Genomic DNA, 18,104 nt, shown 5'->3' with positions numbered 1-18,104 from the left:
GAGGAAGCTCGGAATCTCGGCTCTGCCTCTGCCCTCCGACCCTCTACTTAATTCCTCCTTGCGGTTAGTTTTTATTTTTTGAATTAATCATAGATATGTCATCTTTTGAGGAAAGTCAGTTTGGCATTTCTCCTGTTTCTGAGGGAGAAGAAACTAATCCCCAACCCCATGTTCCTAGTTCCTCTAGAACTGGTGAACCGAGTGAAGATCAAACCTCTTCTCGTAAGAGGACTAGTGCTGTATGGAATGAATTTGATAGAGTTATGGTTGATGGAGTCTGGAAAGCTAGATGTAAAAAATGTGCCAAACTTTCTAGTTGTAGTAGTAGTGGGGGAACAGGGCATTTAAAAAGACATCAAGAGAGTCATAGGATGCATCATTCTCATGCTCAAACTCAAAGTACCCTTAATATACAAGGGGGATTACTTGTAGGTAATTTTGCATATAATCATGAAAATCAAAGAAAAGCACTTGTAAAATGGATAGTTAAGGATGAATTACCTTTTAGTTTATGTGAATCTTTTAATTTTGAAGAATATGTTCAATTAAACCTACAACCTGCTTACAAAAGAACTAGTAGGCATACATTTAGAAGAGTAGCTATGACTAACTTTTTAGCAATGAAACAAAATTTAATTGAAACACTTTCTACTTTAAATATAAAAATTTCATTAACTTCTGATATTTGGTCAGCATCTGTAGGTAGTAATTGTTTTATTGCCATTACTGCTCATTTATTGATAATAATTGGCAATTAAATAAACGTATTCTTGCTTTTTGTGCTTTTGATTTTCCACATTCTGGGCAACAAATTTCAAATATCATTTATCAAACTGCATGTTCATATAATATTAATGATAAAATTATGTCTATTACTTTTGATAATGCATCTAATAATAATTCTGCTGTTGCATTATTAAAAGACTCATTGCATCCCATGTTAGATGGAAATTTATTGCATATTAGATGTGCATGTCATATCTTAAATCTTTCTGTTCAAGCTGGCATGGGCATGATTCAAGATGTGATTTCAAAAATTAGAAATGCAGTTTCTTTTATTCATGCTTCAAGATCAAGACTTCAAGAATTTAAGAAATTATGCATAAATCATGGTAAACGTTTTAAAAAATTTAAACTTGATGTAATTACTCGTTGGAACTCCACATATAGCATGATACATGATGCATACCCATATAAAAACTTATTAAGTGCATATATTAATGATCGTGGATTAGGCTTTACATTGTCTGAAACTGATTGGAATAAAGAAAAAATTTTGGAAGATTTTTTGCTTAGTTTTTATAATGCTACCAATGTTCTTTCTGGTATTTATTATTCAACTTCATGTTCATTTTTACAACAAGCATATATAATTAGTCAAAAATTTGCAGAACATAGATATGATGATGTTTTAATGCCTATTATTGACCTAATGGAATCTAAATGGAATGAGTATTGGGACAAGATATGTCCTATGCATAACTTAGCTGCTGTATTTGATCCTAGAGTTAAATTAAATGGCGTGCTAATTTTACTTGATGCATACTCTAAAAATATGAATCAAGATTCTGAATCTGCTAAAGATGAGGTAAAACAACTTCTTTATGATATTTATGCTATATATGATGAAAAAATTCGTGGATCTAGAACACAAATACAAACCTCTATTTCTTCTTCTAGTAGTTCTCGTTCGTCATCTATTTTTTCATTCATTGCACAGAGAAGACACACACATGCTTCAAGTTCCTCTTCATCTTCTTCATCTTTAAGTAGTGAACTAGAATTTTATTTACGAAATGATCTTCATTCTGCATATGATGAAAATCAAATAGAGAATCTAGATGTATTATCTTGGTGGAAGAGTGTTAGAAATCAATATCCTGTTATGTCTGCAATTGCACGCGATATTTTAGCTGTGCCGATGTCCACGGTAGCATCGGAATCCGTTTTTAGTGCAGGTCGGCGTGTTCTTGACGAAAAGAGAAGTAGGATGACGGGCGAAACGGTGGAGATGCTTCTCTGCTTCAAAGATTGGTTGGATGCTGAAGCAAGACTTCAAGATAAAGGTGGACATAATACAACATCCTCTGATGATGATGATACAAACACTACTGAAGACTGAAGAGTGAATACTGATTCACTGAATCACTGATGATTAGTAAGATTTCTTAATTTTTTATAATTGTACATTTTTATTGTATTCTGGAGGTCAGACCAAGGTCCAAACCTCGGCCCTTTCTTATTGTATTCTGGAGGTCAAACCAAGGTCCAAACCTCCCTTCATGTACCATTTTGATTTAAATTAATAAACTGGTAGGGATCTATGCCAAACCCCCCACCAATGGTGGCTTTATATTCATAAATCCTTAGTTTTCAATATTTATTAATTTATTAAAAAAATTTATGAAGCATTAATTTTTATCGGGCCGGGCCGGGCCCAGGCCCGGACCGTGCCAGGCCCACGGGCCAGCCCGGCCCAGGCCCTTATGGGCCGTGCCGGGCTGGCCCGCGGGCCGTGCCGTGCTTGGCCCGCGGGCCTAGACCGGGCCGTGCCGGCCCAGGCCCGAAGCGGGCCGTGCCGGGCTCGGCCCGCGGGCCAGTACCCTGTGACCCAGCACGGCCCTCTCAAATGGGCCGTGCCAGGCACGGCCCGGCACTGTAGCAGGCGGGCCGTGCCAGGCACGGCCCGCTTCGTGCCAGGCCGTGCCGGGCCGTGGGCGGCCCGGCCCAGTGCCCAACTCTATCCAAACATGACTAAGTAAGTTTAATATTAAGTCATATGTTCTAGTAATTATCTCTATGTTTTTAGTCCTGTGATCAATGTTTGACACTTGCTTATTATTTTTTGAAGTCTTCAAATTCAAGAAATTTTTACTTGTTTCTTCGTTCATGTCCTCCAAAAAGTTTGGATTGTGCACCTAATATGGTCCAAGCCTTAATCAAAATCTTCACAACTGCCTGTTCTTGGACATGATTTACTATAAAATAAAACCTGCAACAAGATTATAATAGGTGCCATATGAACTAAAAGAGGTCGAAGTGCTAGTAGTGCACTAATAGCAGTAAGTAGAGTTAGAATTTTTAATACCTTAGTTCCAATGATATAATTACGTACGGCTTGAAAAGGGCTGAATTATGCTATATATGCATTAAGGACTTCATAAATTTATTTAGAGGGAGACTTAATGGTAGTTGCTAGATGTCTTTCTCATGACCAACTATACGGATCTACAGTAGCTACATCCCACACAGAAGAGCTTTTAGGTTCAAATCCCATTAGCTACATCCCTGTTATAATTATGAAAAATCTAACTCGCTATTATATATGACGTAGTCATAATTATGTTATTGAATTATGAACGTGTATTTTTTTTAGCATGGTGCCCCAATTATTGCCAAGTTGGGTTCCACTCCGGTTTTGCAATCATAGCCAACTGTGGATCCGTGACAATGCATGATCGCATGGACCCCCTCGCAACCCATCGCCGGCAACTGGTGTGGTACTATGGGGCCCATGTAATTATTATGGGCTGTTGACCGACAGGATTGGCCCAGTTCAATTGAACCTTGCATTGGAGGTTCGAAACTCTTCTTTATCAGTAAGTTGCGATTGGACCAATATTATATTTGTAGATTTATAACTACTTCTGATCTAGATGAACATCAGCAAGGAATCAAACTAGCTCCAATTTACAAAAGCTTGTGAAATAATATCTCAGGGTTGCTTGTCTATATGTCATTTTGTTATAGCGGATGATTTTAAAATTCTAATTTCGTGTAAAGCAATTGGGAAAAACCAAAACGTCTTTTTTCTATTATTCTTCATTCTTCCTCTACTTTTATGGCATGTCAATTTTTTGTCTAAACAAGGTTTATGAAAAGTAGAAAGACTTTTTTTTTAATAAAATCCATTCACTTTGGATTTTGTAAACATGTTTTAGAAAATTGGATAACCAAATAATTGCAAGATAGTTATTAAACTATCTAGCCTTCTGTACTTAAATACTTTATCAGTGATTAATCTATCATTGTAACATTGGTACCATGGAGATATTGATTTCTAATTTATGTAAGCTTGATGGAAGAGATATATGTGAAATGAAACTCATCTTTCACATGATACATCCTCTTATTTTCTGAAGAAGAAAAGAATAGGTAATTTGTTATCCTTAATAACAAAGTACAATAACAACAATATTTTTTTTGTAATTCTAATGGTATTTGGAAATCTTTTTATTATTTTGTTGGTAGCATGAAATAAAATTAGAGAATACCAAAGACTTCCTAGTTCCAAAAGTAGCATTTCTTATGTGGTTTTCCAAAAAAATAGAGCACCTAATCAACGAATCTGTTCTTAGCGATCAGAATTGTTAGGAATATACTTTTTATATATATAATTTTTTTTGACTATATAATAATTCAGGATCTCATCTAAAAAAACTGGTTGAAGGATATTACTTGAGTTTCTTGATCATGTATGAGTATCCGAGTATCCAAGATCTATCTAGTGCATAGCCGATGTATGACAAACATATGTATGTACAAATTTCTTTACAAATTATTTTCAATGGTGTTTAATATAAAGAAGATGAATATGTATGAGGATAATCAAGGTCCAAACATAAGAATCCACTGGAGAAATGAAAAAAATAGAGGCTACAGTTGTGTGGCCTCAAAATTGAGAATTTTCATTAGCATAGTAGGGATCCAAAATGCTATATGTAAAATAATGTGATTCACACTCCAAAAATTACTATGGAAAGTAACTAAGGGAAAGAGAAATATAAATTTCCTACTTGGCATTCTTGGAATCATTACCCAATATAAGTTACACATCATGAATCTTGCTAGGCATGCAAGCATTTGGCATTATTGTATCATTTACCCTGTCTGGTACAAAATGAAATTTCTCTGTGCAAATAGGATGCTCAAGCCACAACTTGAAACAGAAGCAACTTGGTTCTAGCTCTGCAACCAAATGCTCCATTATGCTATGTCTAATAAGAATATGTAATGTTTGGAACTCTATCCAAAAATTAAAAGAAACACTTCATAGCACGACTCTTAAAGTCTACCGTGTTCGACGCCCAGCAATAGCTGGGCCAGCCAATAGCTGAACCACTATGATTGCAGTTTTTTTCACTAATTTCCGCATTAGTGGCGATTGGTGAAAGTTATAGAGCTACCCTCCCTTGCGTGGATGGAAATTTGGAACTCAGCCTAACATCGGCAACCGGATCCAAACACCCAACACCAAAGTGCCGACTCCCCTCTTTAAAAAGTCAATTACTTGCGTCTGCTCCCCACCGACTGCCTCCCTCCCTCTCAATTCCACCCGAAATCTGCCATGGCTTCTTCAGCTCCCCCTCTAAAATTCCCCAACTATTTACCCTCTTCCACAAAGAAGAGAAGAGAGTTCGTAGATTTACCATCGATTGCCCCGGCCGGCCGGAGTCGGAGGCCATCGACGGTGGTCGTCGCCGGCATCAACGGCCACCCCCAGATCAACGGCTCCGGCGCCCTCCGCGTGGCCTTCCAGGGAGCCCCGGGCGCCTACAGCGAGTTCGCGGCCAAGACGGCGTGCCCGGCCTGCACCACCGTCCCCTGCCGTGCCTTCGCCGACGCGATATCCGCCGTGGAGCGCGGCCGCGCCGACCGCGCCATCCTCCCCGTGGAGAGCACCATGGAGGGTACCGCCCTCAGGAACTACGACCTCCTCCTCCGCCACGATCTCCGCATCGTCCAGGAGATCAACCTCTTCGTCCATTACTGCCTCCTCGCGATGCCGGGCGTCCTCCCCGGCGAGCTCCGTCGCGTCATCAGCCACCCCATGGCCCTGGCCCACTGCGGCCGCGCCCTCGCCCAGCTCGGCCTTCGCCGCGAGCCCGTCGAGGACACCGCCGGCGCCGTCGAGATGCTCCGCTCCAACCACCTGCTCGACACCGCCGCCATCGCCAGCCCCCGCGCTGCCGTCCTCTACGGCCTCGACGTCCTCGCCCATGGGCTCCAGGATGAGTCATGGAACGTCACCCGCTTCCTCCTCCTGTCGAAGACCACCACCGGACCGCCCCACAAACCCGACGGTGGCGGGGCCGGGCTGAAGACGAGCCTGGTCGTCGCCCACCGTGGCAGCTCCATGGTGGCGCTGCTGAAAGTCCTCTCGGCGTTCTCGAAACGAAACATCAATCTCACCAAGCTGGAGGTGATCAATTCGTCGAACGAACGGGAGGCGCCCGTCATGATACTGGACGTGAGAGGGAGGGGGTCGCTGAGGGCTTTCCCCCATGTTTTATATGTGGATTTCGAGGGCTCCATGGAGGATTCCAAGGTAAAGGAGGCCATTGATGAGATCTCTTCCTTCTCGGTGTTTGTTCGGATTCTTGGCTGCTACGCAGCCGATCCTAATATCTATGATCTTCAATAGGATTCAGACCGATCATATATTACGTTATATTGCGGTGTGTATCGATCGAACTGCTTGCGTATCTTCTGTTTTTGAAGTAATCAAAGTTTACTTCCATACAAATTTCGTACAAAATTAGTCTGAACAATGTGCTTCATCAAATCCGCTGATTTGCTCGCCGAACTGATATTTTTAGAAAAGTAATTACAAATTAATTAACACGGGACTAGGGGTTCGTACTTTCTTATTGCGGTGCTTTGAGTTTAATTACTGGAAACTGCGTATGTTTTCATGTCTGTCCATTATTTGCTGACGAGGGCTCATCATGTTCTCTATCCACGTTTCGTTCATTCCTTATGTAGTGTTATATATAGGTCATTCATGAAAAGGTGAGTGATAAATTCTTCCTCAGTTCCCTTATTCTTCTCTCTTTGATTTTTCTGATGTGCAATTCTTGGCCTCCTTAGACAAATACTTTGACTGGAGTTCGAGTCCTCGGTTAGATGCCTAACCTTCGTACGGTAGTTCTATTTTGCTTCTTCAAACTGAAGTAGATATGGGCATGATAACACAGCATCCATTCTGCTCCTAGTTCCTCCCGGTTTTTCTCAGGATTTTGTGGCCCAAGCGAAACTGATTTAATTTGAAATTGTTGATATTTATACCGGTCGATCATCGAAGAGAAATTCTTATTCATTCTTTCTATTAATCTGAAAATTCTTCTCAGATACAAAAAAATGATTCAGTTCTAGAACCAAAATCGTAGTTCTCGAATGGGCAATTGGAACTTTGTAAGGCACTTTTCTGGGATTTATTACAATAGTAAGCCTTGTTCTCATATTAGAGATGGAAATATCCTTTACGTGCACTTAATTTTTCTTACAAAATTCTTTCTCAAAAGGTCTCTTCAAAGATTCCATTATACTTTTCATCTGGGTTTGGATTCTTTTCTTTTCTTTTTATTTTTATTTTGGTAAGATGAATTCGGATTCGACAATTACATCAGTTCATGGTTCTCGAAACTGGCCTTGTGATGCATTTAATGCTACTTTTGTTCGCATGTGTAGCATTCTGGACTAGTTATAATAATAGATATTCTCGTCATAATGTACAGATTCGAAGTAAGAATCGTTCCAAGTAAACCGACCCTCAAACAACCACGCTCATGGCCATTCAACGCTCAGCAGTTGCCATGACAAAAGCAATTCAACAACTAATTTGCTTCTAGAATCCATTAAAATATACTACCCACAAGCAAAGGCGTACAATTTAAGTGTACCACAAGCACATCGCATTAAATCAAAGCCTGGATGTTGGTTGCTTTAAAATTTGTGGTATTCCATCACACGCAGTCCCCACGGAGTTGTTACATCAATTTCACATTGTGGAACAAACCAAAGCCAACGCGTCCACCATGTGGGAGAGAGTAGGTGGGAAACCTAACTCGCTCCATTGGTTGCTGGGTTTCTGCCTTTATCTCTAAAAAATGGGAAGAACCTTCCAAAGCAAAAATAAAAATTTACTGCAAAAGCAACCGTAATGGTAGGCCATCATCAGATGTTTCTTGGGGTGCATCCATACCATGTTCAAATGATGGGAGCCTTTCAATTAGTCCAAAATCTCGAGGACCCAACATGCAGTCATGTTGGTGCTCTTCCATGGGCAATCTGGTATTTGGCTCTAGATTGATCACGTAAGCAAGATTCTCACCACACGCACAATTTATTTCGACATCTCTCTATGTTTCAACACGAAACATCAATCAGGTTTTGGTTTAGCATATCAACCTCAGCAGCACCATACTTCTCTTGCATCATATTTCTGCCACCAGGCAAGATCAGAATTATAGTCAATCTTCTTGTAGGGAGAAATTTATGTTGAAGATATACTAAAGCCACATTGGAGATTGGCTGCCAAACTTCTAAAAGCAAACCATTCTATCGGCTAAAATGATGTATTGAACTTGCATTTAAATGTACTCGAGCGAAGTTGAAAAAAATGACACAATCAAAAACAAACATAAGAAAGGCTGCCTAGTTATAAGCATAGACGATGTGAATAAGGCCCAGAGTCTGCATCACATCAATATAAATGCCAAAAAAAGTTTAAAACATCAACATTTGCCAAAGTCGTCGTCACATCATCAAGCACGATGTGATCAAGACTCCAAGCATTTAATCAGACTGTCGGTGCTCATTAAAGTCCCTAAAACAAACAAACAAACGAAATGAAACCAAGCAAGCGAAAACTCAGGACAAGAACAAATCAACAAACACATACGCAAGGAAAAACCATACAAACCAAACAGTGAGACAAATACTTATACTTGCTTTCCTCCTCCTCGATCACAATGCTCTCGATGGGAACCATCACGTCCTTGTAGCTGCAAACATAGGGCGCGTCGCACCCAATGTACCGTCCAGTCCACCGCCCTTCGTCGATGTAACTGGCGTCCCACACGGAGGCGTAGAGGAACATGGGCTTCTCCGGCCATGGCTCCCCGTCCTTCCTCACCTCCTCTCGGATCACCGCGCCGTCCACCAGCCACTCGATCCGGTCCGGCTCCCAGCGGATGAGGTACTCGTGGAAGTCCTCGGAGGCGTCGAAGCCGAGAGGGTGGATGATCTCGCGGCAGCCGGCGCCGGTTGTGTAGAAGTTGGTCTGGACGGAGGTCTTGTCCTTGCCGAGGAACTCGAAGTCGATCTCGTCCTGGGACTTGTCGCCCTCGAGGGAGGAGAGGTAGATGTTGAAGTTGAGGCCGCTGGTGTTGCCGGCCGGGCAGCGGATGCGGGCGCCGAAGGTGCCGTGGCGGAAGCGGGCCGGGGAGCGCCACCGGGCGCCGCCGCGGTGGTCGTAGGTGACGTGGATCTCGCCGGCCTCCGGGGAGTGGTGGCATACCTCCGGGCAGTAGTCCACCGCGATCTGCTTCAAGATCTCCGTGCGGTGGATCGATGGGACCTCCGCCATTGGATCGGATCACGGTGGGGGTCGAGCGAGCTGGGGGAAGAAGAAGCACGAGTAGGGAGATGACGACGGTGGTGTCGGTTGGGGAGGCGCTGTGATCGGCCGAGGAGGAAGGCAAGATGGGTTACTGGAAATTGGAATCTGGGGTCGGCTTGTTTAACGCATGGCGGGGACCACATCTACCGTGCCACTGGTCTGGAGCAACACGATCGAGGTTTGGCTCTCAGTCCCGGCGACCTTAAGCTTGCTCAATTCGTCGAACAGCTTGGCTACAAGTGGAATATCGTTGAAATTTAAAATGACCCGCGGAGAATCGTACCGAATTGTCGTCATGGACATTGGAATATTCTCCGGCACATGGCGGAGGATATAATAATATCTCTTTTGAATTATTTTCCTACGGTACTGGTACTTATTACTACGGTAAGTAACACCGCTCAGTTTACCGGTACTGTGAGGGTTCGGGTTTTTTGAGCATCCTGCACACGGTTAGGCCAGTGGGCCAGGCCCATTGCTGTTGCGGCCTCTATCTCGCCAAAGACTACAAAAGCCTCTGAACACGCACTATTTCTCTTCCTCCGCTCCCCATGGTGGGGTGGGCTCCTGCTGGCCCCTCCCGAGTCCCGAGCTCCCCCTCCTTCTTTCGCGGGAGAAGAAAAGAGGTTGGAGAAGAAGTCGGAAGAAGAGAAGAGGAGGAGAAGAAGAAGAAAAGGAAGGAAAGAAAGAAAGAAAGAAGCTTCGGGAAGAAACACGAAGAAGAGAAGAAAAGGGAAGGGAAGAAAAAGAAAAAGGAGGAAAAAGAAAAGAAAAAGGAAAGAAAAAGAAAGAAAAAGAAAAAAAAGGAAAGGAAAGAAAAAGAAAAAAAGAGAGGAAAAAAAGAAAGAAAATAAAATAAAATTATAAAAATAAAAAAAAATAAAAAATGATGAACGGGTAACAAATAATCTGATCTCTACAATGTTGATAGGTGTAGTGAAGTTGTCATCGGGATTTAGGATTTGTAAGCAAACCAAAATAAGTAAAATAATAAAATAATTTAAATTACTATTTAATTGTAAGTATAAAATAATAAAAAATATATTTGTTATAATCTATTTTTAAAAAATAGGATCAAGCATATGATTGCATGTGATTCATGAATTTGATTAAATTGCATTCTTCATGAATATTTGAGTATAAATTATGGTTATGATAAATTGCATGAAAATAAGATTTGTGGCATAATCATGAATTTTATACATTACGATGTCATTTGTCATTTTCCAACCTATTTATGAACATATGATTTGTAAAAAAATATAATGATTTATGAACTCTCACATAGCCATGCCTACATCTAGAAATAGAGGCCAGTCGATATCCTGAAGCTAGCATTCAATGAAAATGACCCTCTGCCGACGGGTTAAAGTTGGTAACGAATATGAATAAGTTATAAAACTCATCGACTACGAATACAACCATGCCATGGGATTATAGTGACTATAGTAGCGCATCCGTCTGAGAGTAGGATTTATAAAGTATGGATAAATGGCAATATTTTTATATGACTTGCATTATCATGCTTATGAACTTGCATGGTTGGAGCATACATTGCTTTATGACTTATTTTGAGTATCATCTATGAAATGATTTATTTTGCTGTAATTGTTATATTCTTCAAATGGTGTATTGTCATGAGGAAAATTATGCTTGATCTAATAAGATAGTACATGATTACTTACTGAGCAGCAAGCTCATATGCATCCTTCTGTTTTTTTTAAAAAATTTCAGATAATTAAGGCTACTAGGAGTGGAAAAGAGTAAATAGAAATGGAGTTGAAGTATAGTTACAAGATTCTTAGAAGTATCGATGTTAATAAGTTTGGATTGTAATATTGCAAACCCAAGTATTTGATTTAGATGCTCTGTACTTGCTTCTTTATAATTAGTAAATCATTTTGATCAGAATTTATTTTATTTTATGAAATAAAATTATTATCATGGGCTTCGTGTTATTGTAGACAACAACCTACAATAGTACGGTCGTGTCATGGGCTGGATCCGGGTTGTGACAGGTACTATATGGCATTCAGAAATACTTGCCATCTATCGATGGCTTAAGCTCACCTCGCATCTGGTCTTTAGAACTTCTGACCAACTTGGGATTTTCTCTCAATAGAGAGAAAGATAGTTGAGACTAGAATAGAGGATGGTAGTGGTGATCATGATAGTAGGGAAGATGGTGAGAATGGTGGTGGTTGTGTCGGTAAAGTTGATCAAAAGAGGTATTGGATTTGGAGAAAGCACGGATAAGAAAGTAGAGCGGTCACGTGATATGCAGATGCTATCACTTGGTGGTGGCCTTCTCAGAAGGACAAAGAAAACGAAAAGAGAAGGAATTAGAAAGTTGAGGTTTTTCTTCAATAGTGTCATAAAAAAATTAGATAGGAGTATTAAGGTGCAACAAAATATAATATTAAGGATTTAATTAAAAATGTTAAGGAAAAAAGAACGGTAATTAAATGTGAGCGAAGTCCAGAGAATCTCGATAGTTCTCTCAAAAAAATAAATTTCGCCATATATTTATAATAATTTCCCTCAGTATTTTCTGTGAAATACAGTCGGCCGACAATGCCGGCTTTATTGAAGCTGGTATGGGTAATTTAAACTTAACCCAGTAAATGTTCGATCGCCCGTGCTTCCCGACCGTTTTCTTGTCTTTTTTCTTCTCGAACCCGTGACGATCGTCGCGTCAGCCTCGAGAGGCCCGGTCGCCCTCGACTCTCGTCTCTTCTGGTTTCTTATTCCACCGCGTCCGGTCCCTTCGCGAATCCCCTTCCCTCTGGTTCCAAATCGATCGCCGGCGGTGTGATGGCGGCGGTGGTGAAAAATCTCTTGGATTTCCTTACCCAATTGCGCAACTTTCTCTTCATCGGTTGCCTGCTCGAATCGATCTAGGGTTTCCTTTCCCTGTCTGCGATCATCGGTGAGAAATCTCTACCAAAACTCTTGGACGATCTATGATGCTACAATCTTCAGTTTTCATATACATCTACATATTGGCGCAGTCTTCATGTTCTTTGCTATTGATTTACTTTGATTTCTAAAACAGATGATTCATCTGTTCCCCCCTTTTCTTGACATTTGGGGAATGGGATAAGAACGGCGAGCTTGATCTAATTTTCTTTCTCTGACTTGATTTCAGGATTCTTGATCCGCTTACTTTCATTAGTTTCTGAAGGTTTTTTTTTATAATATTTTTAATGGCAGTTTAGCGCCTGTCTTGTCTTAAATTGTAAAAACTATAATGAAGTCGCAATTCATATTTTATGTGCGACCGTGGATTCCCTTTACTCGTGATATATGGGGTATTTGGGTTTGGATATTATATATGCTCTAGATTTCGCTTAGGTAAGATTCTGTTTCATTAGATTATGTAGGGCATCATATCTTCAATTTAATTGTTTCATTTGATTTATGAAATCCTTAGCAGGAAAAAAGAAAAAGCTATGTGGCGGCACTCATGTCACAGAGTTACTTGTGCTGACATGGCATGTTGTAACTCTTTGTATCTACCATGTGGCACAAGGAACTTTTTGTGGGATTGAGTAGCATGCTGTAACATTACTGAAGGAAATATGATGTACATCCCTGGATGAAAGAAAAACAAGGTGCAAACTGGAAATTGTTTTCACCTATAAAATGATGATTATGAGTGATTGTTCTTCTCCTCTATTTGGTAATTTAGATCTCTATTTTCAAGGTATTAGGGGATCATATATTTTGGTATTAAGACATTGCCCTCTGGTTGATTGTGTAGTGTGAATGAGGTCAAAAGGGAGTGGGATGTCTGGTGGATTTATTTGCTTGGAGGTCATGCAGTTCGCTAGGACCTAACAGGATTGTGTTAACAAGGAACAAGGATTTGAATATTGGATCACTCTGTACTGTGTTCTGCATACTGTAAAGGATAAGTATAAGCATGATACAGAGACACATACTTTTTGTATCACATGTAGTGATTTGGGTGAGACCAATGTAGACTGGCATAACAGCATGCACTAACATGAATATATATGGATCATCATGCATCATGTGTGCTAGCCACGTTATTTTGTAGTTTGATTTGTAATATTGAAGCTGGTGCATGTTGTAATCACTATCAACATATGGGACATTATTTGACCTTACACCATCATTCTTCATCTTATCAAAACAAGTAATGTAATAGAATTCAAAACCATTGTTTAAGAACATAAAACTTTATGAGATGCATGGGTGGCACAGCCAGTAGCTTAGAATGGCAAAGAGGGTGGACTAATATGGGCTTGCATCATGGTGAGGGCTACATTGAATGCAAAACTAATCGCATAAAATTTGATCACTAAACCAGATGTCACAAAAACATTATTGGATCCATCACTTCTAGCCACTTTGAAATATCTAGTATGATTCTCTGACTACTAGAGCGTAGAGGGACCTCCCATCTTGAATTATCCATCCAACATGGGTTCCAACTAAATCAAATGGTCATGACTTGTGAATGTTCACCTGCATTGGCTTTTGATTTAGGTTGGACTGGGTTAAGAAAAAGAGAGATGGGAGGTAGGGGTGTGAGTTTTGGACCAGCAATATATAAGCTGGAGCCTTCTTAGGTGAGATGTGTGTGATATAGGGAAATAAAGCGCCCGCAACCCCTTCTCTTTTTCCCCAATATGAGATTGCTTGTACATGGTATTTTTGGGTGCTAAATTCACATGTCTAGAGTTTAGTTAGGAACAGTCAAATTTTGGATGATGATTTGTGAGTCTTTGTGGGGCGCACGAGTTTTGTTTGGATTTGTTTGTGCTCGGAAAAAAGAGAGGATAAAACTTTAGTTGTTAGAGATGAAAGTGAGGGAGGTTTCAGCATGAGTTGGATGTGGGACAAGGTGGATGTTAACTACAGGATAAGTAGTTTCATGCGTAATCTAGTTTGGATGGTCAAGATGGTCTTAGCTAATTACAAGAGTGGGAAATGCAACAATGGTTTGTTGAAGGAAATCTTAACTATTTTTGATCTGACATTATCCTTACTATTTTTTCAAATTGCAAGTTGACTATATGTCTGAGAAAGAGAGGATAATGCATACTCAAGAGTGAAACCCCTCGTCTCATTACCAAATGAATCTGGTTCTAAGATGCTGGGAACTCATATTTATAAAAAATAAATAATTTTTGAAGTCAAAAATTATTTCGCTGTTGGGTTTATGAGATGTTTGAACTAATTAAGAGATATAGATGATAAGTGGATAAGCTATTGTTGCAATTTGATTGTATATTTTTTCAGCTGGTGCAGTACTTGTATGTCAGATTGGGTGAACAAGAGGCTAGCCGAGGTGGTTTGACTGTTTAATGAGGGGGTACGCCTTGTATGAATAATATGAGATGGTGGCTGGAGTTTTTCAGTGGACATTGACTTTAAGAGTCAACAGCATTGGGGAATCATGAAAGTGTTGGAGGGGCTAGGGTTAGGCTCTATTCTTTTCTGATGGGACAAGCTTTATCAAATCTTATTGGATTGGGATGAATGCCACTTTGACGAGTTGGGAATTGTTTTGGTAGAATGAATATGATTTCTGAGTGGCTTGGATCTGCTTGATTAAATCCGATGACTTTGGATGCCTCTATGTGGAAACTATTCCTGCTTTTATATTATAGTGATACATGGTAATGTTATGTATACGTAATCAATGTCCATTTTATATATTTTTCTTATTTAAGTTTTGAACAGGGCTAGAAGCCAGCCATGCTCCATCCAAAGGCTTGAAATTTCAAAAAAAGAAAGAGAAAAAAGAGCGGAGCCCTTGTTTCGTGCGGCTGCAGCCTGCGGAGGAGATGGGGGCTCGAAAGCCCTCTTTCTCGCTCACCCCTCTCCCTCACTCCCTTCCTCCCTCTCTCTCTCTCCCTTCCTCCCTTTCTCCCTCTATTTCCTTCTCCCTTTCCCCTTCCCTTGCCAGACTTCTCCGAAGAGGGTGGTTCGGAACAGTACCGTCTTCATTGTTTCCAGACTTTCTAAAGATTTTGTTGGAAGTGCATCAGAATTATTTCTTATTTCTTATTGAACGTTTGTTTACAGGAGAGTCTTATTGATTCAGATGTTTCTTTAAGCTACTAATAATTTACTAACTGGTTTGACATTCAAATTATAGGATTGCTTTTATATACATGGATGATGAATGTGATGCAGAGGATGGAATTCACGGATTGGACCAGATATGATTTGAGAGACGCGGATACCGGCTTCATGTTGAGTGGACAAAGTTGATTACTGGCTAGCATATCTACTTGCTAAGTAAGTTAACCCAAAAAATGGCTTCATAATATCCATTTTTTTTGGGTAACTTCTCTTTTGCTGCTAGATTGGAATGGTAGGTCTGGCTGTTCTAGAAGAGCTGCAGCTATTGAGGCCTGCAAACACCCTTTTTTGTGTGAAGGGTAGGCACAGAATGCCTAGGGGATTTTATTAAATTAAAATGAGTATGAAAAAGGGGGAAGAGAGAAATAGAGGAAGAGAGTACAAGAAGAGACAGAGGAAGCCAAAAAAGCCTCCCCAGGAAAGGGAAACGAGAAACCTAATAAGCCCACAACATAGAAGTACACCCTCTCAGATCAACCCCTAGATACGGCATGCACTCTAATTTCAGAAACCTCTTTACAGCACAATGATTCTTCTTAGAGACTAATACAGGACTTCAAAGTCAGTTTGATTTTCTGGATCAGCTTCATGTTGCCCATCCTGGCTCCTCTTGAAACACTGTTATTTCTCTCCGGCCAGATATGCCAACAGGTAGCTGCAATGAGCATATCCCACCCCCTTCTCCAACTTTTCTTGATTTTTTCTCTCCCCTCCCCCCTCTTGATCTTTTCTCTCCAAAACCCCCAAAATTCACTAGCTTCCTTGGGCCTGCCACAGCTTTTTAGAAGGTGCCGGAAGAGTCTCCAAGTACATGCTATGTAGTTGCAGTTAAAAAATAATTGATCCATTGTCTCCACTTTGTTTGTCCCATTCAACACTAGGATGTGAGATTTGGAAAGGCATGTTGCACCATATAGAAAAATCTTGATTGCTAGGATCAGAAGAAATTTTTCATTCGGTTTAATTCAAGGTAGGACGCATTTAAAACATGGGAGGCTACCCAACATGAGGTCAATTCTTCTATTACATGTTCATTCTTCTATGCAGTAGGCTATGCTTGATTATTTATATATCCATATGTATATCTATCAATCTAACAAGATGTTCTTCTTCAATGCAAAGCTGCTATTTCTACATGCCCTTTGTTATTCAGGCATGTGACTATATGCATATAATGATTGATTTGGATGGTGTGACATTGGATCTGATATCTTAAGAACCGAAGTGCTGGTTTTCTTCTTTGTGGAATGCCTGGGCCATTTAATGGGTAAGACCATTCTATCTTTAGAACATTTTCCTCATTGTATCTGATGGTTTTAGTTAACATCGAGCATCATTTTTTTCCTTTCTCAATACTTAATAAGATGGACAACTTCCCAGGTGAACTGATTATTTGCGATCATTAGTGGGTCGAGCTACCACATCAGGAGCCATGAATCCCTCAGTAGTCGTTAAAATCTAGAAATATTCCTTGGATTTGGTGACCACCCAATACCAAATGGGAACAACTGTTGGAGTATGACTTGATTAGGGTGCACATTCACGGTTGGTGCATGCTCATGGTAGCTTTGTGCATCAATGGATACATGTTAGTTTTAATTAAGAGGGCTTGTATTTTTTAGCTGGCTCATGTGTGGCCCATGTCTTGTAATCTGATTGGCCTATGAGCCTGTTGCCACAATATGGTTGTCGTGTGTGCCATTGTACCATCTCCAACACCTCATTGTTGCAGTAGGTTAACAAGTGAATTTCGAAACAAGACTCATGAATCAGACCAAGACTGTTTACTTCCCTCCTGCTCCTGCATGGTAGCATTGTAAGAGGAAACATTTGCCTTATTCATTCTGCTCTTTCATAAAAAGGAATGAGGAGATGCTTTTCCTATTTGGTTCATTTTTGTTGATAGTTGTCGGTGGAAATCATATTTTGCAGCCCGAAAATTTCAACTAGGAGCTCATGTTTTGAGGCATTGAGTAGAAAGGAGCATGGAGGTGTAGCTCTGTTCATAGCACAGATGTGGCAGAATGTGGTGTTATTCTTTGAGCCCGTGTTAACATTTATCTAACATCGTAGTTGACCCTGATGAAGAGCTTGTTAGGGATGCATGGCCTATATCTTAAGTATTTAAGTTCAAAAGTTTGTACTTGCTATCTTGTAGCTGATACAATCAGATACTTGGTAAAGGCAGAAGCAATGTATGTTTCGACCTATTTGTGTGAGAGTTGCTGAAATCAATGATAATTGAAAGAGACTAGGTTGATGTTATGAAGAGGTCAGAAGGCAACTGAGCTTGAATTTCTTTAGAAATTGTTGTCCAAACTAAAGTGCCAGAGTTGCTAGAGAATTGTTCACTTTATAATATTTCTAGTTAGAATTCAATTGATGAGACATCTTCATGCATGTCAACTTTGAGTATCCTTTGTGCATTATGCTTGTCTCTTGCACCTATTATGAAATTATGTTACGCAGGGAACTCCACTATTTCTTCTTCTTCTTCTGCTGCTGCTGTTCTGGGATATTGCTATCTTGCTTTAGAGACAAAACACATTTTAATGGGTCATGGCTCATCAAGGTCATCATG

General features: G+C 40.3%; 2 protein-coding genes and 1 long non-coding RNA gene across 8 annotated transcripts; 2 read left to right on the top strand and 1 right to left on the bottom strand.

Moving 5' to 3' along the window:
• The first annotated feature begins 5,264 nt into the window (after positions 1-5,264).
• LOC103716863 (arogenate dehydratase 1-like) lies at positions 5,265-6,526 on the top strand. Its single transcript, XM_008805043.4, has one exon. The coding sequence runs from the start codon at positions 5,348-5,350 to the stop codon at positions 6,422-6,424; it is 1,077 nt and encodes a 358-aa protein (XP_008803265.1). The 5' UTR covers positions 5,265-5,347; the 3' UTR covers positions 6,425-6,526.
• Positions 6,527-8,425: 1,899 nt separating this feature from the next.
• Positions 8,426-9,803, bottom strand: LOC120108488 (xyloglucan endotransglucosylase/hydrolase protein 31-like). The gene has a single exon (XM_039122086.1). The coding sequence runs from the start codon at positions 9,368-9,370 to the stop codon at positions 8,669-8,671; it is 702 nt and encodes a 233-aa protein (XP_038978014.1). The 5' UTR covers positions 9,371-9,803; the 3' UTR covers positions 8,426-8,668.
• Positions 9,804-12,039: 2,236 nt separating this feature from the next.
• On the top strand, positions 12,040-17,913 carry LOC120103850. 6 transcript variants are annotated; one of them, XR_005509826.1, is made up of 5 exons: positions 12,047-12,332; positions 15,537-15,679; positions 16,646-16,790; positions 16,904-17,339; positions 17,456-17,913. It is a non-coding gene; the product is annotated as an uncharacterized LOC120103850 (long non-coding RNA). The 6 variants fall into 6 exon arrangements; XR_605615.3 differs by having other exon boundaries at positions 12,040-12,332; positions 15,119-15,679; positions 16,677-16,790; positions 16,904-17,906; XR_605613.3 differs by having other exon boundaries at positions 12,040-12,332; positions 15,119-15,679; positions 16,904-17,906.
• The last annotated feature ends 191 nt before the right edge of the window (positions 17,914-18,104 follow it).

This window comes from Phoenix dactylifera, unplaced genomic scaffold (assembly GCF_009389715.1).
Source record: "Phoenix dactylifera cultivar Barhee BC4 unplaced genomic scaffold, palm_55x_up_171113_PBpolish2nd_filt_p 001357F, whole genome shotgun sequence".
NCBI lineage: Eukaryota > Viridiplantae > Streptophyta > Magnoliopsida > Arecales > Arecaceae > Phoenix > Phoenix dactylifera.
Note: the sequence above shows the minus strand (reverse complement) of the source record. Positions and strands in the feature narration are given on the sequence as shown.

Excerpts from the sequence above, each read along its gene's own strand:
- LOC103716863 (XM_008805043.4), top strand. The coding sequence starts at position 5,348 with ATGGCTTCTTCAGCTCCCCCTCTAAAATTCCCCAACTATTTACCCTCT.
- LOC120108488 (XM_039122086.1), bottom strand. The coding sequence starts at position 9,370 with ATGGCGGAGGTCCCATCGATCCACCGCACGGAGATCTTGAAGCAGATC.